Raw genomic sequence first — 23,262 nt, 5'->3', positions numbered from 1 at the left:
AAGGTTTTGAAACTCTCAAGTTTTTAAGTTTCAGAAGTTACCCAGTTCATAGACCTTCCAAGTGCCAGTTTTTTAGCTTCGTAAATTTTCCATCTGCCTTAAATTTTCTACATTTCTTAAAATGGCGAGCTTTGTGGACCTACCGAGGCAAGATGTCTTCAGATTCTTAAAATTTATATGATTGTTCAAGCTTTAGGGCCCCTCAAGATTCGGTTTTGGATTGTAAAGTTCGCCAGGCTGCTGACAGGTATTTTTAGGTCAGTTAAAACCAATTAACACTCTAGACTTTTGAAGTTTTTAAGTAAAATTTTAAACGGAAATTGTTCCAAAAAGATCTAAAACAAATGACCCAATTTTTCATAAATTAAATCAAAAAGGGCTGTTTTTAAAAAGTATACCACGAGGAAGGTACGTTAAATTAAAAAATCGTCGGAAGCTTTACGAAGTGAAAAAACTGAGCTTTGGAAGGTCCATAAACTTGGAAATCTTCCGAAGCCTAAAATTTTTAGGTTTTCTAAAAGGCATGAACTTGAAGCCTAGGCTTTATATGCTTTGGAAACCTGAGAAATGTAAGTCCAGAAGTTTCAGATGACTTTAAGTTCACAATTCTCATAGTTGAAAAATTTGAAATTTATGCTTCCGGTTGCTTAGAAAGAAAACCTTAAGGAAAAAAGATTTTGGACCAAAATTTACAAGATTTTAGCTGCGAAAAATTCACAAACCCAAGGAAACCTGAGAAACCTTGGAAACCATTACGATTTAACGTCCCAAAAACCTAAGAGTATGAGAGTGTTGGATCCCGAATGGCGTAGTAACCTGACACATCAAAAATTTCTGAATTCAGAGGGCTGGAACATCCACGAAGCTAAAGACCTTTCGGAAACCTGAGAGGTTTAGTTTTCCCAAGAAGCCTAAGAATCTGAGAGAAGTTTGTCAGGTTTAGGCCCAGAGAGTACAGAAATGTTTGAAAAATTGGGGTATTCACAGTTCTGAGAGTCGAAAGTTTTACAAGGCTAAAAAACTGATCTTTGGAAGGTCCATGACCTTGGATATCTGCCGAACCCTAAAATTCTTAGGTTTTTGAAAAGGCATATACTTGAATCCTAGGCTCTATATGGTTTAGAAACCTGAGAAATTTAAACTCATGAAGTTCCAGATGACTTTAAGTTCGCAAATCTCATAAAGTTGAAAAATGTGAAAGTTAGGCTTCGGATCGCTTAGAAAGAGAACCTTAAAGAACCTAATCATTTGCGCTTCCGCAAACTGTCTAATAATCCTTTCAAAACTACAGAATTTTGGACCCAAATTTAGAAGATTAGCTCCGAAAAATTGAAAAACCCAGGAAAGCTGAGAAACCTTTGACACCTTCACGATTCAACTTCTTAAAAGCCCAAGAGTATGAGGGAGTTGCATCCCGTACAATGTAGCAACGTGAAAAACCAAAATTTCTTAATTCAGAGGGTTGGAATATCCACGAAGCTGAAGACCTCTGGGTATCCTCAGAGGTTTAGTTTTCTCAGGAAATCTAAGAATCTGAGAAAAGTTTGCCACGTTTAGGGCCAGGGAGTACAGAAATGTCCGAAAAAATTGAAAATTCAAAGTTCTGAGAGTTGGAAGTTTTACGAAGCTGAAAAACTGAGCTTTGGAAGGTTCATGAACCTAGATATCTTCCGAAGCCTAAACTTTTTAGGTTTTCGAAAAGGCATACACTTGAATCCTAGGCTCTATATGGTTTAGAAACCTGAGAAATTTAAAATCATGAAGTTCCATATGATTTTAAGTTCGCAAATCTCATAAAGTTGAAAAATTTGAAAGTTATACTTCGAATTGCTTAGGAAGAAAACCTTAAGGAACCTGACGACCTGAGCTTTCGCAAACTATCTAAGAATACTTCTTTGAAAGCTACAAAATTTTGGACCCAAATTTACAAGATTTTAGCTCCCAAAAATTTACAAACCTAAGGAAACCTAAGAACCTTGGAAATCTTCACGATTTAACTTCCCAAAAACCTAAGAGTATGAGAAAGTTGGATGCCCGATGGCATAACAACCTGACAAACCTAAAACTTCTAAATTCAGAGGGTTGGAATATCCACGAAGCTATAGACTTTTGGTAAACCTGAGAGTTTTAGTTTTCCCAGAAAATATGAGAACCTGAGAGAAGTTCGCCAGGTTTAGGCCCAGGGAGTACAGTAATGTCAGAAAAAATAGAATATTCAAAGTTCGATAGTCGGAAACTTTACGAAGTCGAAAAATTGAGTTTTACTTAAAAATTTTCAGCTTCATGAATATTCCAACCCTCTTAATTTAGAAATTTTTGGTTTGTCAGGTTACTAGGCCATCCGGGGTTCAACCCTCTCGTACTCTTAGGCTTCCGGGAAGTTAAATCGTGAAGATTTCCAAGGTTTCTCAGGTTTCCTGAGGTTTGAAAATTTTGTAAATTTGGGCTCAAAATTCTGTATTTTTGAAAGACGGATTCTTCGGTAATTTGAGGAAGTTGAGAACGTCAGGTTCCTTAAGGTTCTTTTTCTAAGCAAACGGAAGCCCAATTTTCAAATTTTTCAACTATGAAATTTGCGAACTAAAAATCATCTGGAACTTCTGGGCTTAAATTTCTCAGGTTTTTACACCTAACAATTTTAGGCTTCGGAAGATGTCCAAGTTCATGGACCTTCCAAAACTCAGTTTTTCGACTTCGTAAAACTTCCGACTATCAAACTTTGTATATCCAATTTTTTCTGAGATTTCTGTACTCCCTGGGCCTAAACCTGGCGAACTTCTCTCAGGTTTGTCATATTTTCTGGAAAAACTAAAACTCTCAGTTTTACCAAAGGTCTTCAGCTTAGTGGATATTCCAACTCTCTGAATTTAGAAGTTTTAGGTTTGTCAGGTTGCTACGCCATCCAGGATCCAAGATTTCCAAAGTTCCTCGGGTTTCCAGGAGTTTGCGAATTTTTCTGACTTAACTTGTAAATTTGGGTCCAAAATTCTGTAATTTTAAAAGACGGATTCTTAAATAGTTTGCGGAAGTTCATATGGTCAGGTTCCTTAAGGTTCTCTTTCTAAGCAATCCGAAGCCTAACTTTCAAATTTTTAAACTTTATGAAATTTGCGAACTTAAAATCATCTGGAACTTCTTGAGCTTAAATTTCTCAGGTTTCTAAACCATATGGCGCCTAGGTTTCAAGCTTTTTCGAAAACTTAAAAATTTTAGGCTTCGGAAGATATCCAAGTTCGTGGACTTTCCAAAGCTCAGTTTTTCAGCTTCTTAAGAATTCCAACTCTCAGAATTTTGAATATCAACTATTTCAAAAATTCTATCCTCCTTGGGGCCAAACCTGGCAAACTTCTCCCAGATTCTTAGTTTTTCTGGGAAAACTAAACATCTCAAGTTTCTTAAAAATTTTCAGCTTCATGAATATTCCAACCCTCCTAATTATGAAATTTGCGAACTAAAAATCATCTGGAACTTCTGGGCTTAAATTTCTCAGGTTTCTAAACCTAACAATTTTGGGCTTCGGAAGATATCCAAGTTCACGGACCTTCCAAAGCTCACTTTTTCAGCTTCGTAAAACTTCCGACTCTCTAAACTTTAGGTGCCCAAGTTTTCCAGAGATTTCTGTATTCCCTTGCCTAAACTTGGGAAACATCTCTCAAATTTTTAGGTTTCCTGGGAAAACTATACTCATTAGGTTTCAGCTTCGTTGAAGTTCAACTCTCTCGTTCTCTTAGGCTTTTGGTAGGTTAAATCGTGAAGGTTTCCAAGGTTTCCAATGTTTCTCAAGTTACCTGGGTTTTGTGAATCTTTCTGATCTAAAATCTTGTAAATTTGGGTCCACAATTCTCAGTATTGAAAGAAGAATTCTGAGATAGTTTGCGTAAGTTACATCATGAGGTTCCTTCTCTTTCTAGGCATTCCAAAGCCTAGGTTTCAAATTTTTCAGTTTTGTGAGATTTGCAAACTTGAATCACCTGGAATTTCATGAGCATAAATTTCTCGGGTCCCTAAATCACATGGAGCCCAGGTTCCAAATTTTTAGGTTTCAGAAGATACCCAGTTCATAGACTAAGTTTTTTAGCTAACCAGGCTGCTGACAGGTATTTTTAGGTCAGTTAAAAGCAATTAACACTCTAGACTTTTAGAGTTCTTAAGTAAAATTTTAAACGGAAATTGTTCCAAAAAGATCTAAAACAAATGACCCGCTTTTTCATAAATTAAATCAAAAAGGGCTTTTTTTAAGAAAATATACCCAGAGGAAGGTAAGTTAAATTAAAAAATAATAGTTTTTTTTGTTAAATGACAGTTAAATGGCGGAAATAATAATAACACCAACATTTTTATTCAAGATGGATTGCGTTAGGCCGGTAATACAGACTGCTACACCGCGAAACTCATTTCCGCCGTTAGATGTCGCTCCGGCGCACATCCTGTAACAGCATAACATCAATACCAGCGCCACCTTTCCCCAGAAAAATGTTTGCAGCTTGAGTAACAAGGTCAACAACACTGAATCAGAAAGTGGCCAAGTTTTCCAAAATAGTGATTTCCTCAAAGAAATAATAATGTGATTGTGAGTGGTGAACATTCCCTCCATCACCACCAAGAGTTTGCGGTAAGTCTCATGTCCCGAAAATCGCAAACGCCGCAACTCGACACCGATCCGTTGGCGGTGCGAAAAAAGTGGCTCCGCGGCCCCCATTGAGTGACAACGGACCAGCATTCGCGTGCAGTCGCCGCACATCCTCAGGTTTCGCCGCAATCGAAACGTCGCCCGAATAAACGCCACAGAATTCCGATGTTCTCTCCTGTCATTTGTGATTGTTTACGAGCGGGACGTACATACGAAATTTGCCGCCGAATTCAAACTCGGCCGATTTTCCGCAGCCGCGGAAAATCCGAATTCGGGCGACTTTTCCCCACTAAAGTGCCGTTTTTCCGCAGATTTGCCCCGTTTTGCGTCTTCGGGACGAAAAAGTCGCTTGATGGCCTGCAGGAAACTTTCTATCTGAAGCGCCGGTGCAAGGAGTCGCAGTTTTGATTCAGCAGGTAATTTTCCAACCAAAATATTTAATCAAGCGGGCAAAAAGTCGGTCGAAGGCAGGGTCGGACTCTGAAAAATGGGATGGCTTTGTGTGGGGCGAATGACGTATCGACGCACGGTTGCCATGGCGACTGACGCAAGCATCTGTCTATATGTCAAGAACGAGGTCGCGTGGTCTTTTATTTTGACTGTTCGGTCCGATAACGCTTATTTTTGAGATCGTGGCGACTTGTTGGAGCAGTTGGCGAAATTAAAAAACCCTAAACTCAGACGTCAATTTCAAACATTCTTTTACATTCCAGCTTATTTGATTAGCGATGTGGCTGCCGACGTAATACGATTACGCTACCATTTCGACGAAACCAAGAAAAAATGTAAGACATTGCCATGTCGGGCGCCAATTGTTTCAACGACATGCCAACCGAGATATTCGCAGCGAGCTGCACAACGATCTCGAAAAATGAAAATGAACGGTCCAGTGGAGATTTGATGGAAACAAACGGTGATGTTTATGAACATTTGCCGAACAATAATGTTTGTCCAACGAAGAACTTCACCATCGACTCGGTCATCGGTGACGTCACGTCTCAGCCTGGCCAGCAAGATCAGGGTATGGATGCGGATTTTTTTATTTTTTCGGGGATTCTTTGTCTGATCGGAGCGCGATACGGTGTATTGATAACAGAATTGGAACGACTATAATTTGTTAAAGTATGTCAGGTTTATCTAATAATTGTTCTACTTGACATTGAATGTTCACCAACAACGGTTGCAATTAGTGTAATGGTTGTTCTTGACTTTTATATTTTTGTAGTACCGAGCTAAATGGAGACCAATTTAAATTTAACCCTTTGACAATGATAGGTGAAAATTTTGTAAAGTAGCTGACATTTGTCGTACCAACTACGTCAAAATTCCCCAAAATTTTAAAAGTTGCCGTTTTTATTTAAAAATGGGGAAATAAGAAAAAAATGTATGCATAACCGTGCTAATCGGGCTTAATTGTGTTAATAAAACTGGTGTAATTTATGTTTTCAATGTTAGTAACCATTACAAATGTCACCGTTAAATACCTAACAAATGAAATTAATATTTTGGTTTGCATTTTTTTTAGTTTTCAGGTTCAAATTTTTCGATTTTTGAGCTTTTAAATTTTTTAATTTTTCCTTTTTTCAATCGTTTTTGATTTATTTACGTTCGTTTCTTCAGTTTTTATCGTTTTTTGGTTTTTTCAGATTTTCGTTTCTTCATTTTTCGAACTTCCAGTTTTTTGTTTCTTCAATTTTTCAATTTTTAATCTTTGAATTTTTTAATTTATTTAATTTCGTTTTTCAGTGTCTAAATTCCTCAAAATTGCGATTTTGATCGATTTCTTAGTTTCCGTTTTCTTCAACTTGTTTGATTTTCAGTTTTCTGATTTTTAATTTCATTTTTTTTATTTTTGAACCTTTTTTGGTTTTTTAAATTTTTGTTTTTCAACTTTTCAATTTTTCGATCTTTCAGTTTTTTGTTTCCTCAGTTTTTCGATTTACAATTTGTCGAGATTTCAATTTCAATTTTTTTGGTCTTCATTTTTCAAAACTTTTTGGTTTTTCGTTTCTGAATTTTTCGAGGTTTCAAGTTTATATTTTTGGCTTTGTATTTTTCGTTTCTTCAGTTTTTCGATTTTTCAATTTTTCGATCTTCTAGTTTTTTTGATTCTGCAAATCGATTTTACTAATTTTCAAGTTAAAATTTTTCACTTTCTCAATTTTTGAATCTTTTGATTTTGAAGATTTTCGTTTCTTCATCTTTCGAACTTCCAGTTTTTTGTTTCTTCAATTTTTCGATTTGTAGTTTTCAAGATTTCAATTTAAAATTCTTTAATTCTTTTTGTTTATTTCATTTTCAAAATTCGATTTTTCGGTTTTTGTTTCATTTTGAAAATGTTCTAGTTTTCAATTTAATTTTTTTTTTTAGTTTTCGTATCTCAACTTTTAGATTTTTCAATTTTTGAAGCTTTCAAGTTTTTGTTTCACTTTTTCGAGTTTTCCCAGTTAAATTTTAGATTTTTCAATTTTCCGAACCCTTAATTTCTGCTTTCTTCAACTTGTCGAATTTACAATTTCTCGATTTTTGAACTTTTAAATTTTTGGATTATTAAATTTTTTGTTGCTTCAATTTTTTAGTTTTTTAACTTTTGAATTTTTTACTTTTTAAATTTTTCGTTTCTTCAACTTTTCAATTTCTCGGTCTTCCAGTTTTTTGTTTCTTCCATTTTTTAGTTTACAATTTTTCAAGAATTCTATTTCAAATTTTATTTTTCAAATTTTGAATTTTTTGATTTATTTAATTTTTGTTTCCTCAATATTTAAATTCTTCAAAATTTCCGTCTTCTAGTTTTTTATTTCGATTTGGAATTTCTTGGTTTTTCGCTTCTCAATTTTTTAAACTTTCACGCTTTTGTTTCATCAATTTGTCGATTTTTCAACTTTTAGATCTTTTAGATTTTTGTTTGTTCAATTTTTCTAATTTTCGAGTTAATTTTTTTTCAGTTCTTTAATTGAATATTTTGATTTTTAAGTTTTTCGTTTCTTCAGCTTTTGAATTTTTCCATCTTCCAGTTTTTTGTTACCTCCATTTTCCGATTTGCAATTTTTCAAGATTTCAATTTAAAATTTTTTGATTTTTCAACCTTTGATTTTAATTTAGTTACTTTCCATTTCTTCAATATTTAAATTCTTCGAAATTTCGATTTTACAGTTTTTGATTTTGATTTGGAATTTCTTTGCTTTTCAATTTAAAATTTTTGTTTTTCTTTTCTCAATTTTTTAAACTTTCAGGCTTCTGTTTTTTCCATTCTTCGAGTTTTCAAGTGAAAATTTTTGGATTTTAAAAATTTTTCGTTTCAGTTTTTCGAATTTTCAATTTTTTTAGTTATTTTGTTTCTTTTTCTAGGTTTCAAGTTAAAATATTTCAGTTTTTTTTTGGTTTTCGACCTTTCAATTTTTCAAATTTTCGATCTTCCAGTTTTTTATTCCTTTTTTAGATTTAAGTTTCAGGTTTTTATTTCTTCAATTTTTCAAGTTTAAATTTTTGGATTTTTGAAAATTTTCGTTTCTTCAGTTTTCGATTTTTTAATTTTTCGATGTTCCAGTTTTTTGTTTCTTCCATTTTTCGGTTTGCAATTTCAAGATTTCAATTAAAAAATTTTTGATTTTTCGACCTTTGAATTTTTTGATTTATTTCATTTGATTTCTTCAGTAATTAAATTGTTCAAAATTTCGATTTTACAGTTTTTTCGATTTGGATTTTTTTTGGTTTTTTGTTCATCCATTTAAACTTTCAGGCTTTTGTTTCTTCAGTTTTTCGAATTTTCAAGTTTAAATTTTTGGATTTAAAAATTTGTCTTATTTACTTTTCGTTTCTTCAGTTTTTAAATTCTTCAAAATTCCGATTTTTCAGTTTTTGTTTCGATTTGCAAATTGTCTGGATTTTCAGTATAAAATTTTTTGGTTTTTCGTTTCCCAAATTTTAGAATTTTCAATTTCTTTAAACATTTAGGTTTTTATTTCTTCAATTTTTCGAGTTTTCAAGTTTAAATTTTTGGATTTTTGAAAATACATATTTCGTTTTTTCAGTTCTCGATTTTTCAATTTTTCGATGTTCGAGTTGTTTGTTTCTTCCATTTTTCGATTTGCAATTTAATTTTTTTTTATTTTTCGACCTTTGAGTTTTTTAATTTATTTAATTTCATTTCTCTAGTATTTAAATTGTTCAAAATTTCGATTTTACAGTTTTTTAGATTTGGATTTTTTTTTTGGTTTTTCGTTTCTCCATTTTTTAAACTTTCAGGCTTTTGTTTCTTCAGTTTTTCGAATTTTCAAATTTAAATTTTTGGATTTAAAAAATTTTCTTTTCTTTAGTTTTTCGATCTTCTAGTTTTTGTTTCTTCTTTTTTTCAAATTGCAATTTTTCTGGTTTTCAATTTAAAATTTTTCAGTTTTTCAAGTTTTGAATTTTCTGATTTTTATTTATTTTTGTTTTTTGTACCTTTCAATTTTTCAAATTTTCGATCTTCCAGTTTTTTGTTTCTTCAATTTTTCGATCTGAATTTTTTCAAGGTTTCAATTTAAATTTTTTTGGTTTTTCAACATTTGAATTTATTGATGTATTTACTTTTCGTTTCTTCAGTTTTTAAATTCTTCAAAATTCCGATTTTTCAGTTTTTATTTCGATTTGCAAATTTTCTGGGTTTCAGTATAAAATTTTTTGGTTTTTCGTTTCTCAAATTTTAGATTTTTCAATTTTGTAAGCGTTCATGTTTTTTTATTTCTTCAATTTTTCGAGTTTTCAAGTTTAAATTTTTGGATTTTTGAAAATTTTCGTTTCTTCAGTTTTCGATTTTTCAAATTTTTCGATGTTCCAGTTTTTTGTTTCTTCCATTCTTCGATTTGCAATTTCAAGATTTCAGTTTTAAAATTATTGATTTTTCGACCTTTGAATTTTTTGATTTATTTAATTTCATTTCTTCAGTATTTAAATTGTTCAGAATTTCGATTTTATAGTTTTTTCGATGTGGATTTTTTTTTGGTTTTTCGTTTCTTCATTTTTTTAAACTTTCAGGCTTTTGTTTCTTCAGTTTTTCGAATTTTCAAGTTTAAATTTTTGGATTTAAAAATTTGTCTTTTCTTTAGTTTTTCGAGCTTCAATTTTTTTGTTTCTTCTTTTTTTCAAATTGCAATTTTTCTGGTTTTCAAGTTAAAATTTTTCAGTTTTTCAAGTTATGAATTTTCTGATTATTTTTTGATCTGAAATTTTTCAAGGTTTCAATTCAAATTTTTTTGGTTTTTCAACATTTGAATTTATTGATGTATTTACTTTTCGTTTCTTCAGTTTTTAAATTCTGCAAAATTCCGATTTTTCATTTTTTGTTTCTATTTGCAAATTTTCTGGGTTTTCAGTATAAAATTTTTTGGATTTTCGTTCCTCAAATTTTAGATTTTTCAATTTTTAAACTTTCAGGTGTTTATTTCTTCAAGTTTTCAAGCTTAAATTTTTGGATTTTTGAAAATTTTCGTTTCTTCAGTTTTCGATTTTTCAATTCTTCGATGTACTAGTTTTTGATTTCTTCTATTTGACCTTTGAATTTTTTTATTTATTTAATTTTATTTCTTCCGTATTTAAATTCTTCAAAATTTCGAATTTACAGTTTTTTCGATTTGGATTTTTTTTGGTTTTTCGTGTCCCCATTTTTTAGGCTTTCAGGCTTTTGTTTCTTCCATTTTTCGAATTTTCAAGTTTAAATTTTTGAATTTTCTTTAGTTTTTCGATCTTCTAGTTTTTTTTTTTCAAGTTTTGAATTTTCTGTTTTTCAATTTTGTGTTTCTTCCACTTTTAAATGTTCGATCTTCCAGTTTTTTGTTTCTTCAACAAATTTTCGATCTGAAATTTTTCAAGATTTCAATTTTAAATCTTGATTTTTCAATCTTCGAATTTATTGATGTATTTACTTTTCGTTTCTTCAGTTTTTGTTTGGTTTTACATTTTATAAGCTTTCATTTTTATTTCTTCAATTTTTCGAGTTTTCAAGTTTCAATTTTTGTATATTTTCTTTAATTTTTCAAATTGCAATTTTTCTAATTTTCATTATTTTTCTTTTCTTCAATTTTTGAATTTTTCCATCTTCAAGTTTTTTGTTTCTTCCAATTGTCGATTTGCAATTTTTCAAGATTTCAATTTAAATTTTTTTGATTCTTCAATCTTTGATTTTTTTATTTATTTACTTTTACAGTTTTTTATTTTGATTTGGAATTTCTCTGCTTTTCAATTTAAAATTTTTGGTTTTTCGTTTCTCATTTTTTTAATCTTTCAGGCTCCTGTTTCTTCCATTTTTCGAGTTTTCAAGTGTAAATTTTTGGATTTTTAAAATTTTAGGTTTCTTCAGTTTTTAGAATTTTCAATTTTCTGTTTTTTCTACTTTTAAATTTTTCAAATTTTCGATCTTCCAGTTTTTTTATTTCTTCAATTTTTCGATCTGAAGTTTTTCAAGGTTTCAATTTAAATTTTTTTGCTTTTTCAACATTTGAATTTATTGATGTATTTATTTTTCGTTTCTTCAGTTTTTAAATTCTTCAAAATTCCGATTTTTCAGTTTTTGTTTGGATTTTTTTTTCTGGGTTTTCAGTATAACATTTTTTGGTTTTTCGTTTCTCAAATTTTAGATTTTTCGATTTTTTAAATTTTCATATTTTTATTTCTTCAAGTTAAAATTTTTGGATTTGTGAAAATTTTCGTTTCTTCAGTTTTCGATTTTTCAAATTTTCGATGTTTCAGTTTTTTGTTTCTTCCATTTTTCAATTTGAAGTTTAAAAATTTTTGATTTTTCGACCTTTGAATTTTTTGATTTATTTAATTTCAATTCTTCAGTATTTAAATTGTTCAAAATTTCGATTTTACAGTTTTTGTTTCGATTTGCAAATTTTCTACGTTTTCAGTATAAAATTTTTTGGTTTTTCGTTTCTCAAATTTTATATTTTTCAATTTTTTTAAACATTCAGTTTTAGATTTTGCAATTTCAAGATTTCAATCTAAAAATGTTTGATTTTTCGACCTTTGAATTTTTTGATTTATTTAATTGAATTTCCTCAGTATTTAAATTGTTCAAAATTTCGATTTTACAGTTTTTTCGATTAAGATTTTTTTTGGTTTTCCGGTTATCCATTTTTTAAATTTTCAGGCTTTTGTTTCTTTAGTTTTTCGAATTTTCACGTTTAAATTTTTGGATTTAAAAATTTTTCTTTTCTTTAGTTTTTCGATCTTCTAGTTTTGTGTTTCTTCTTTTTTTCAAATTGCAATTTTTCTTGTTTTCAAGTTAAAATTTTTCAGTTTTTCAAGTTTTGAATTTTCTGATTTTTTTTTGTTTTTTCGATCTGAAATTTTTCAAGGTTTCAATTTAAATTTTTTTGGTTTTTCAACATTTGAATTTATTGATGTATTTACTTTTCGTTTCTTCAGTTTTTAAATTTTTCAAAATTCCGATTTTTTAGTTTTTGTTTCGATTTGCAAATTGCCTGGGTTTTCAGTTTTTAGTATAAAATTTTTTGGTTTTTCGTTTGTCAATTTTAGATTTTACAATTTTTTACACATTCAGGTTTTTATTTCTTCAATTTTTCATTCAAGTTTTGAATTTTTGATTTTCAATTTTGTGTTTCTTCTACTTTTAAATGTTCGATCTTCCAGTTTTTTGTTTCTTCAATAATTTTTTGATCTGTTTACTTTTCGTTTCTTCCGTTTTTTGTTTGGTTTTCCATTTTTTATTTCTTCAATTTTTCGAGATTTCAAGTTTAAATTTTTGTATTTTTTTCTTTAATTGTTCAAATTGCAATTTTTCTAATTTTGATTATTTTTCGTTTCTCAATTTTTAGATTCGTTGAACTTTCAGAATTTCTGATTTTTGAGTTTCACGGTTTTTGGTTTTTCAGTTTTAAATCAAGAGTTTAAAAATGGAGAAAAAAGAGCGAAGTAGAAAAAATTGTAAAATATACACCTTTCATAAGATATTTTAGCTCACTCATTCATGTCCTAAAACAGTGTTTTATGATTGAAAAAAAAAAATGTCGTTTAGTCAGCTATGGAATTAATTTTAAGCCGTCATACTTCCATAACCTCAAAACCGATGACTAATTTTTTCCGCCCCGCCCAGGAGCCGTATCTTCCGGTGATCCTTCACCCTCCCACACCCCTTCCGCCGCCATGAAGTCCGACTACCAGGTGTCGAACTCGTCCATCGTCGACTACAACAACGGCAGCATCAAGAACCACAAGGTCAAGAGCAGCCGAAAGAAACTGGGCACCGGAGTAGGTCGAGGCAGGCCTCGCAAGGCTCTGGTCGCCATGTACCACAGTCAGATAAGCGGCGACAAGAACACCATCAAGATCCGAATTAAGAAGAGCAACCTCACGGCGCAAGTCCAGCTCCAACCAAATAAAAAGAAAAGCGGTCGACGGAAAAAACAGAAAGCCACGTCCGACACGGACGTGAGCGACTACGAATACAACAACGTTAAGAAGAGTAGAGCGAGCAGCGACAATGACGTGGTGACAAGTACTCAGGATCAGGAACCTCAGGAGCAGAGCGTGTGGGGCGAACATATCCCTGAGCATATTTTGTACAAAATTTTTCAGAACGTGTGCGTTCAGGACGGGTGCTTACCGAATTTAGTGAGGTACGAGTCTGATGGTTTGTAAGGTACGAGCTCACGGTTGAGGTTGCAGATTGTGTAGGGTGTGTAAGTTGTGGCGGAACGTGGCTTTGACTCCGTCGCTGTGGAATAAGGTCGACTTGAACTACGTCAAGGAGCCGTTCAGGACGGACTTGCAGTTGCACTGGCTCATCTACAACCGGCTGGCGTGTTGTCAGGATTTAAATTTAGGTAAGTTGCTGGCGACTGCGCCACTTTAGCAAACACGTGTGCAATGAATCGTGAACAGGTGAATGGAAGGTTCGTGATATACAAATCGCAATTGAGGCTCTCTGCGCGCACTGTCCTAACCTACAAGGCATCAATCTGAGCGGCTGGAAGGGACTGAACGCCGACAATTTGAAATATCTGACAACGGAAAGCAAGAAGTTGGAGAGATTGGATTTGTCGTCAATTAACGTAGGTGGCGACGACTGGTTTAAGACGAGGTTTTTATAGCTTGTTTCAGTCTACTTCGGCAATTAATTCGCAACCATTGGTGGCTCTGGGGCAGACCATGAGCAGCCGCTTAACTCACTTGGTTCTAGCTCACAACAAAATGGCGGGTTTTACACAGATCATGGCGTCAATTGCTGTAAGGAACGCAATGTCGTTGCGACAGAGTAATTACAAGTTTTTTTTGTTATAGACAAACTGTCCGAATCTTCAGCTTTTGGACATTTCGAATATTCGAACGTTTGCTCACAACAGCGCTCTGCTTCATGTCGAGAAGCTACAAATCGGTTGTCCGAAATTGCGGGTGTTGCGCATTACTAATAGTCAGATTTGGTTGGCTCCTGCTAGTTTAACGGAACAGGTAGGGTGGTGCTCGGTTGGAGTGTGCATTTTTTTTTGTTTTTTTAATAAACGTAGGTGGCCTCCCCTGGTTTCCCTCTTTTGGAAGAATTGTCTCTGGCGGGATTGGAAGAGGATCAGACGACCACTTCCAGGTCCGTGGACGACGACGGAATTGAAAGGATCCTAAAAAATAGTACAAAACTTCGTTTATTAGATGTTAGGGGATGTATCCGGCTGACCGATTCTGGATTGGTTAAAGTGCCAGCTTGGGACCTGGAACATCTCTTTTTGAGTGGTGAGTTCCTTCTAGACGTACGTCGATCAGAGTGTTTGGAGTAGATAAATTGTGGCGCTGACGTCACGATTGTGGCGCCAAATTCAAAATTTATTAAAAACTTTGCTTATGTTCGGAAAAATAAGCGAAACTTATATATTTTAATTAACGATTCACGATTCTGGTTTTTTTTTTCCAAAAATCTGAGTAAAAACTCAAGACGGATTCATAAACCACAAGTGCAAGAGCATGTGGTTAAGAAAAATTTAAACAGTATTTACTTTTTAATATGTATTTCATTTCTTCAATTTTTCGATTGTTGATTTTTATTTTTTCGTTTTTTCAGATTTTAGATTTTTAATTTTTCGACCTCAGTTTCCGCTTTCTTCAATTTGTTTATTTGAATTTTTTCTAGTTTTCGATTTTAAATTTTTCATTTCATCAATTTTTTCAAGATTTCAATTTCAATCTTTAATTTAGTTTAAAATTTTTTGCCTTGTCGTTTCTGTAGTTTTAAAATTCTTGAAATTTTCAATTTTTTGGGTTTTTCTTGAATCTGCTAGTTCTTCTAGTTTTGATTTACATTTTTTTATTTTCCAAGTTTTGTTTTTAATTTTTTAATTTTTCGTTTCGTCAGTTTTTTGAGTTTTCTTTCTTCTAGTTTTATGTTCTTCAATTTTTCAAATTGTGATTTTTCTAATTTTCAATTAAAATTTCTCAGTTTTTCACTCCTTGAACTGTTTGATTGTCTTTTGTTTCTTCCATTTTTCAACATTTCAATTTCAATTATTTTTATTTTTCAAGGTTTGAATTTTCAATGCTGCAAGTCGGAAAATTGTAGAACCAAAAAATTGAAAAATCGAAAAATTGCAAATCAGAAAATCGTAAAAATCTAGAAATTGAAAAATCGAAAACGAAAAATTAAAACGTAAATTTGAAAATGGATAAATTGTTATCTAAAAATGCAAGAAATGAAAAATTTAAAACTCGAAAAATGAATAATCGAAAAATTCAAAAGTCGAAAATTTAAGTGAAAACTTAAGAGATTAATAAATTGAAAAATTTTAAATTTGAAAAAAGTAATAATAAAAATCACACAATTAAAAAATTGAAAAATCGAAAATTTCAATGAATGCTCGAAAAATTGAAGAAACGAAAAATAAATAAGTTAAAAAATTCAAAAGTTGAAAAATATTAAATTTTCAAATCGAAAACTTCGAAAAATGCAAATAGAAAAATTGAATAGACAAAAAATTTTGAAAATCAAAAAAATTGAAACATCGAAAAACGGGAAAATGAAAATTTTGAAGAATTTAAAAATTGAAGAAACCAAAAATAAATAAGTCAAAAAATTCAAATCGAAAAATTGAAGAAACAAAAACCACAAGATCGAAAAAGTGAAGAAACGAAAAATAAAAAATCCAAAAATTCAAAACTTGAAATATCAAAAAATTTTAAATTGAAAACTGGAAGGAAAGCAGAAGGTCGAAAAATTGAAAAATCTAAAATTTGAGAAAACAAAAAATTAAAAATCAATAAATTTTAAATTGTAATCTTAAAAAAATGCAAATCAAACAATTGAAGAACCAAAAATTTCAAAAACTGAAAAATTTTAACTTGAAAATTTGAAAAATTGGAGAAATAAAGAACTAGAAGATCACAAAATTGAAAAATCGAAAAACTGAAGAAACGAAAAATGAAAAATTAAACACTAGAAAAAATTGCAAAGCTGAAAAATGAGAAAATTGAATTTCAAAATTGAAAGAACGAAAAGTAATTAAGTCAAAAAATTCAAAGGTTGAAAAATATAAAAATTCCTAATTGAAATCTTGAAAAAATTCAAATCCAAAAACTGAAGAAACAACTGAACAATCGAAAAATTGATGAAACGAAAATTGAAAAATCTAAAATTTGAAGAAACAAAAAATTAAAAATTAATTTAAAATTGAAATCTTGAAAAAATGCAAATCGCAAAATTGAAATGTCCAAAAATTGAAGAAACAAAATACATATTTAAAAGCCAAAAAATTCAAAAGCTGAAAAATTGCAATTAAAAAAAATTGCAAATTTAAAAAAAATGGAAAATGAAAATTTTGAAGAATTTAAAAATTGAAGAAACGAAAAGTAAATGAGTCAAAAAATTAAAAGGTTGAAAAATATAAAAATTCTAAATTGAAATCTTGGAAAAATTCAAATCGACAAATTGAAGAAATAAAAAAAAAATTAAAAACTAGAAAAAAATTGCAGATTTAAACAAAAACTGAAAAGTCAAAAATTTGAAGAATTTAAAAATTGAAGAAACGGAAAGTAAATGAGTAAAAAATTAATAGGTTGAAAAATATATAAATTCCAAATTGAAGAAATAAATTTAAAAAACGAAAAGTTTCCACATTGGACATTAAAAAAATTGCAATTTGAAAAATTGAATAAACAAAAGTGTTCTTCACTTTTGTTTATTCAAAAACACAAAAAACTAGAAGATCGAAAAAGTGAAGAAACGAAAAATAAAAAATCCAAAAATTCAAAACTTGCAAGATCGAAAAATTTTAAATTGAAAACAGGAAGGAAAACAAATCAAAAAATTAAAGAAATCGGAAACTGAGAGGTCGAAAAATTGAAAAATCGAAAAACTGGAGAAACAAAAAATGCAAAAATTTTCGATTGAAAACTAGAAAAAATTGCAAACTTAAACAAAAAACTGAAAAATAAAAAAAGTTGAATTTCAAAATTGAAAAAATTAAAAGTGAATGAGTTGAAAAATTACAAGGTTGAAAAATATAAAAATTCCAAATTGAAATCTTTTTGAAAGAATTCGAATCGAAATATTGAAGAAACAACTGAAAAATCGAAAAGTTGATGAAATGAGAATTGAAAAATCAAAAATTTAAAGAAACAAAAAATTAAAAATTTCAAATTGGAATCTTGAAAAAGTGTAAATCGAAAAATTGAAAAATCCAAAAATTGAAGAAACGAAATATTTAAAAATCGAAAAAGCTGAAAAATTGCAAATGGAAAAATTTCTAAATTAAAAAAAGCTGGAAAATGAAAATTTTGAAGAGACGAAAAGTAAATAAGTCAAAAAATTAAAATGTTGAAAAATTTAAAAATTCTAAATTGAAATCTTGGAAAAGTTCAAACCGATAAATGGAAAACTAGAATATCGAAAAAGTGAAAAAACGAAAATTAAATACCCAAAAATTCAAAACTTGAAATATCGAAAAATTTGAAATTGAAATCTGGAAAGAAAGCAAATCAAAAAACTGAAGAGCTGAAACTGAGGTCGGTCGAAAAATTGAAAAATATAAAATTTGAACAAACAAAAAATTAAAAATCAATAAATTTTAAACTGAAATCTTAAAAAATGTAAATCAAACAATTGAAGAACCAAAAAATTCAAAAGCTGAGATTTTAACCTGAAAATTTGAAAAACTGAAAAATCTAAAAAGTGAAGAAACGAAAAATAAAAAACCAAAAATTGAAAATTGGAAAGAAGCTAATCAAAAAATCGAAGAGTTGAAACAGAGGTAAAAACATTGAAAAATCTAAAATATGAATAAATTAAAAAAAAGTTAAACTGAAATCTTCAAAAAATGCAAATCGAAAAATTGAAAAACCAAAAAATTCAAAATGTGAAAAATTGAAGAAATAAAGAACTAGAATATCAAAAATTGATAAATCTAAAAATGAAAACATTCTAAATTAAAAACTAGAAAAAAATTGCAAATTTAAACAAAAAACTGACTAGTCAAAAATTTGAAGAATTTAAAAATTGAAGAAACGAAAAGTAAATGAGTCAAAAAATTAAAAGGTTGAAAAATATATAAATTCCAAATTGAAGAAATAAATTTAAAAAACGAAAAGTTTTTGGACATTTGAAAAATTGAAGAAACAAAAAACTAGAAGATCGAAAAAGTGAAGAAACGAAAACTAAAAAATCCAAAAATTCTAAACTCGAAAGATCGAAAAATTTGAAATTGAAAACTGGAAAGAAAACAAATCAAAAAATTGAATAAATCAGAAACTGAGAGGTCGAAAAATCCAAAACCTGGAGAAATGAAAAGTGAAAAAAATTTTAAATTGAAAGCTAGAAAAAATTGCAAATTCAAACAAAAAACTGAAAAATCAAAAATTTGAAGAACATAAAAATTGAAGAAACGAAAAGTAAATGAGTCAAAAAATTCAAATCGAAATATTGAAGAAACAACTGAAAAATCGAAAAGTTGATAAACCAAACAATTCAAAAGCTGTAAAATTTTAACGTGAAAATTTGAAAAATTGAAGAAACAAAGAACTAGATGATCACAATATTGAAAAAATGAAAAACTGGAGAAACGAAAAATGAAAAAATTTTAAATTGAAAACTAGAAAAAAATTGCAGATTTAAACAAAAACTGAAATAAAAAATTTGAAGAATTTAAAAATTGAAAAAACGAAAAGTAAATGAGTAAAAAAATTGAAAGGTTGAAGAATATAAAAATTCCAAATTGAATTCGAAAAATTGAAGAAACAACTGAAAAATCGAGCAGTTGATGCAACGAAAATTGAAAAAATCCAAAAATTGAAACGATATGCTTACAAAAAAAAGTAGAAAAATTTCAAATTTAAAAAAAAACTGGAAAATGAATATTTTGAAGAATTTAAAAATTGAAGAAACGAAAAGTAAATAAGTCAAAAAATTGAAAGGTCGAAAAATATAAAAATTCCAAATTGAAATCTTGGCAAAATTGAAATCGACAAATTGAAGAAACAAATCTAAAAAACGAAAGTTAGAAAGTTAGAGCTAGAAAATGAGAAGAATTGCAATTTGAAAAATTGAAGAAATAAACTAGATGCTCGAAAAAGTGAAGAAACGAAAAATAAAAAATCCAAAAAATGAAGAAACGACATATTTAAAAATCAAAAAATTCAAAAGCTGAAAAATTTAACCGTAAAAATTAGAAAAATTGAAGAAATAAAGAACTAGAAGATCAAAAAATTGAAAAATCGAAAAGCTGAAGAAACGAAAAATGAAAAATAAAATATTTGAAGAATTTAAAAACTGAAGAAACAAAAAGTGTGTCAAAAAATTAAAACGATGAAAAATACAAGAATTCCAAATTGAAATCTCGGAAAAATTCAAATCGAATAATTAAGGCAACAAACAACTGGAAAAGCGAAAAGGTGAAGAAACGAAAAATTTTAAAAACGTAAAACTAGATGAGCCAAAAATTGAAACATTGAAAAAGTGATGAAACGAAAAACAAAAAATCCAAAAATTCAAAATCGAACAATTTGAAATTGAAAACTAAAATCAAGCAAATTAAAAAATTAAAAATAAAAGAATTTGACATTGAAAAAGATGCAAATCGAATTAAACATCAAAAAATAAAAAAATCGAATTTATCAATTTTTTTTTTTTTGTGAAATTTTGAGATGACGTCATCAAATTTTGTGGTGCATTTAAATTGGCATTCAGAGGATAGAGGCAAGTGAAGTTTCCGCAAATCCGGTAATTTACGTCGTTTAATTAACTTTGTGATGGAACTTGACATTATTTATAATTATAATTATAATTGTTGTCCATTATGCGTCAACTGGCGACATCTATGTGACGTAACCCACTAGGGTTTTTCATTTTAACCAACATAAATCAACCCATTATTTAGGCCGCCTTACTTTTTCCAGCCTGTTACATAACGCGAACCCAAAACTCCGGCCTGGAGTTGATCGTACAAAAGTGGAGCCACAGTTTACTGGAGGTGGACTTGGCTTGGTCCACCGCCACGTCATCTCTCGACGCCGCCGTCACGGCTTTGGCCGAAAAGGGTTTCGAGTCGAAACTGAGGTGAGTAATCCAAAAACGCAAATCCCGTCGAAGTTCCGCCTCAGAGCAACCGAATCACGGCCTGATTTTGCAGGATCGTGAACCTGTGTGGGTCCTCGGTGAGTTTAGAGCCCGTCAAAGCCGTTTTGATGAATTGCCCTAATTTGCATTCCATTAATTTGCAATCGTGCCGGGCACTACCCAGGGGAATAAAGAGGTTATATACAGGGGATGCTGTCCAGGAACTCAAACAGAGTTTGCAAAATAGGCCAAAGAACGACGTCAGCGAGTCGGAGAACGAACAGTCGCCAGCTCATCCTATCGCAGCTGTTGAATAGTTTGTTATTGTGCTTTTTAAAGAGTAAAGTACGAAGTGTGATCAAATGATCTAAAAAGTAGCTGTCAATTAAAGTAGTTCGGTGTCTTTTTTACAAGTACAGCGTGGGTTTGTTTGCAAGTTGCGGCTCTCTCATTCACAAGCATTTAAAGGGACCAATAGTTGCGATTTCCACGGGCAGTTCCTGACGATGACAAACGAAACAGTTCAATCCACACTCAAACCAGAATCTCGGAAATGGGAGAGGGTCGACTCAAATGAGGCCGGCTGTGTAAGCAAGCAATAAAACAAGTGATTTGACGGCGTCTTTTGTTTGACAAAAGCCATATATGACGACTCTGATTTGATCACAGTTCGGTCTAAAATAGAATACTTTAATATAAAATTTATAAATATTTATTATATATACATTGTATAAAAATGTACGATAATTGTCTGGATATTTTCAAGTTGGATATCTTATTTTGAATAATTTAGATGAATACTTTACTAATTTAATACAGGTTATCGAGTGTACAAAGTATTTTATTAAAATTCCTTGTTAGGGCTAAATTATTGTCTATGTAAAGGATTTAAGAAAAAATATTAGAGGAGAAACCAGTTGGCCGTTTTTATTTGTTGTTGTTCCCCTGTCGACGAGATTCTAAATCCGGCAGGTGAGTATTGTTGTGATAGTTTGTTTTAGTTGCACTTTTTTATTACATTAGTAAAGTATTTGATTCCACAGTTGGTATTCATCGCTGAATACCAACTGTCGAAGCCACTTTTCCTGTCTATACGTAAATCATTGAACACCAATCAAAGTGTACAACTTGGCGGAACTAAATACACCGACTTATATGCACCATTTTTTTTCCCTTTTTTTTTTCTGTTTGTTTAAGTTGTTACGAACGCACATTGTGTGTGTTACTTAGGCGAAATAAAACCTCTGTGCGACTTTTGTTGGGATCGTTTTTAGTGAACTGTATTTTATTATCATAGATTGTGTACCTAATGTGTATGTCTATATTAGATCAAAACTTATATTGTATTTCTAATTATGTTAACTGTTTTGTAACAATAAAAAGGTTTCGTTATTTTTACAACATTATTACGCACTTTACCACCATGGGTAGCTAAAATCGGGCGTCCGCTGCGCCCCCTAGGGTCGATTCTACTGAAATACTACTAAACCTGTAAGAATTGCGAGTCCACGAGGTTATGAATCTAGCCGCAGTTGTATCAATCGAGATTTCAATTGTTCAATTCATTTTTAATTTTTCGTTTGGGCTACTTAGATTTCTAGACCCTTTCATTTTTGAATTTCTCGATTTTTCAATTTTTCTACATTTTAAATTGGCTTTTTCAGTTTTTCGACTTTTTTAACTTTGGATTTTTCAATTTTTTGATGTTTCGATTTCTCGGTCCGTCTATTATTCGACTTCTCTATTTTAGAATTTTCAATTTTTCGATACTTCAATTTCTCCATTTTAAAATTTTTTAATTCTTCGATTTCTCGATATTTTAATTTAAATTTTGATTCTTTCGATTTCTCGATATTTCAATCCTTCGATTTTTCAAGTTTTTGGTTTTTGAAATTTTAGTATTTTGATTTAATTTCTCAAAAAATGTACCATTTTTATGCATTTTTTTTTTCTTGTCATGATGAGAAAACTACGTACATATATTAACAAAAAAAAGCAAAACACAAAGCCCGCCCACCCTCCCTCGTCTAAATTGTGACTTTTTTTATTCGTCGTGAGCCGGGGGGCGGAGCTTAATTACAAAATGCTTATTTCTCCACAAGAATCGACCACGTGAAACATGTTTTAAGTATCATGTTGTTGAAAGAAAACTACGTATGTCAAGAAAAAAAGCCTTACCCGCCCGCACCAACCTCAAATGTCATGAATTTTTCATTCGTTGTCGGAGCGAGGGGCGGAGCTTAATTGTAAAATCAAAATTTACCATTTGGTACGGCTTGTGTCACCGACAGCTTCCCTTTTTCATATTTTTTTGATCTTCTATTTATTTTAACGTTAAAATTTTTCAACTTTTGAATTTTTTGGTATTTCAATTTTTCGATTTGCATTTTTTTAAGATTCCAATTTAAAATTTATTGATTTTTAATTTTTTGTTTGTTCAAATTTCAGATTTTTCAATTTTTCGACCTACTTCAGTTTTAGTTCTTCAATTTTTCGATTTGCATTTTTTCAAGATTTCAATTTCAAATTATTTATTTTTTACTTTTTGTTTTTTCAAATTTTAGATTTTTGAATTTTCGTTCCATCAACTTTTCGATTTTTCAGTTATTTCTTCAATTTTTCGATTCGAATTTTGTCAAGATTTCAATTTTGAATTTTTATTTTTTGACTTATTTACTTTTCGTTTCTTCAATCTTTAAACTCTGCGAATTTTTGATTTTTCAGCTTATTGTTTAAATTTGCACTTTTTTAATTTTTTTCATATTTTTTGATCTTCTATTTAATTTAACGTTAAAATTTTTCAACTTTTGAATTTTTTGGTTTTTCAATTTTTCGATTTGCATTTTTTTAAGATTCCAATTTAAAATTTATTGATTTTTAATTTTTTGTTTGTTCAAATTTTAGATTTTTCAATTTTTCGACCTACCTCAGTTTTAGTTCTTCAATTTTCTTATTTGCTTTCTTTCCAGTTTTCAATTTTTCGATTTGCATTTTTTCAAGATTTCAATTTCATTTTTTTTCTTTTTAATTTTTTGTTTTTCCAAATTTTAGATTTTTGAATTTTCGTTCCATCAACTTTTCGATTTTTTAGTAATTTCTTCAA

At 30.0% G+C, this 23,262-nt stretch overlaps 1 protein-coding gene across 2 annotated transcripts; it reads left to right on the top strand.

Moving 5' to 3' along the window:
• The first annotated feature begins 4,457 nt into the window (after positions 1–4,457).
• LOC135129523 (F-box/LRR-repeat protein 6) lies at positions 4,458–21,560 on the top strand. 2 transcript variants are annotated; one of them, XM_064056686.1, is made up of 11 exons: positions 4,458–4,612; positions 4,942–5,046; positions 5,344–5,651; positions 12,726–13,248; positions 13,298–13,455; positions 13,514–13,683; positions 13,733–13,858; positions 13,913–14,080; positions 14,137–14,356; positions 20,000–20,159; positions 20,233–21,560. In XM_064056686.1, the coding sequence occupies exons 3-11, from the start codon at positions 5,429–5,431 to the stop codon at positions 20,474–20,476; spliced, it is 1,992 nt and encodes a 663-aa protein (XP_063912756.1). In that variant the 5' UTR covers positions 4,458–4,612; positions 4,942–5,046; positions 5,344–5,428; the 3' UTR covers positions 20,477–21,560. The 2 variants fall into 2 exon arrangements, with proteins under 2 accessions (XP_063912756.1, XP_063912757.1); XM_064056687.1 differs by lacking the exon at positions 4,942–5,046.
• Positions 21,561–23,262: the final 1,702 nt, after the last annotated feature.

Source organism: Zophobas morio, unplaced genomic scaffold (genome assembly GCF_036711695.1).
Source record: "Zophobas morio isolate AGI-343-1 ecotype UQ-CSIRO unplaced genomic scaffold, CSIRO_AGI_Zmor_V1 ptg000016l, whole genome shotgun sequence".
NCBI classification, from domain to species: Eukaryota; Metazoa; Arthropoda; class Insecta; order Coleoptera; family Tenebrionidae; genus Zophobas; species Zophobas morio.
This window is presented reverse-complemented; position numbering and strand designations above follow the sequence as displayed.

What these genes read in the sequence shown, in the direction of transcription:
- LOC135129523 (XM_064056687.1), top strand. Translation starts at nt 5,429, where the DNA reads ATGTCGGGCGCCAATTGTTTCAACGACATGCCAACCGAGATATTCGCA. An exon ending in TGGATTTGTCGTCAATTAAC is followed by an intron (nt 13,684 to 13,732) that starts GTAGGTGGCGAC and finishes AGCTTGTTTCAG; the next exon opens with TCTACTTCGGCAATTAATTC. An exon ending in CTGCTAGTTTAACGGAACAG is followed by an intron (nt 14,081 to 14,136) that starts GTAGGGTGGTGC and finishes TAATAAACGTAG; the next exon opens with GTGGCCTCCCCTGGTTTCCC.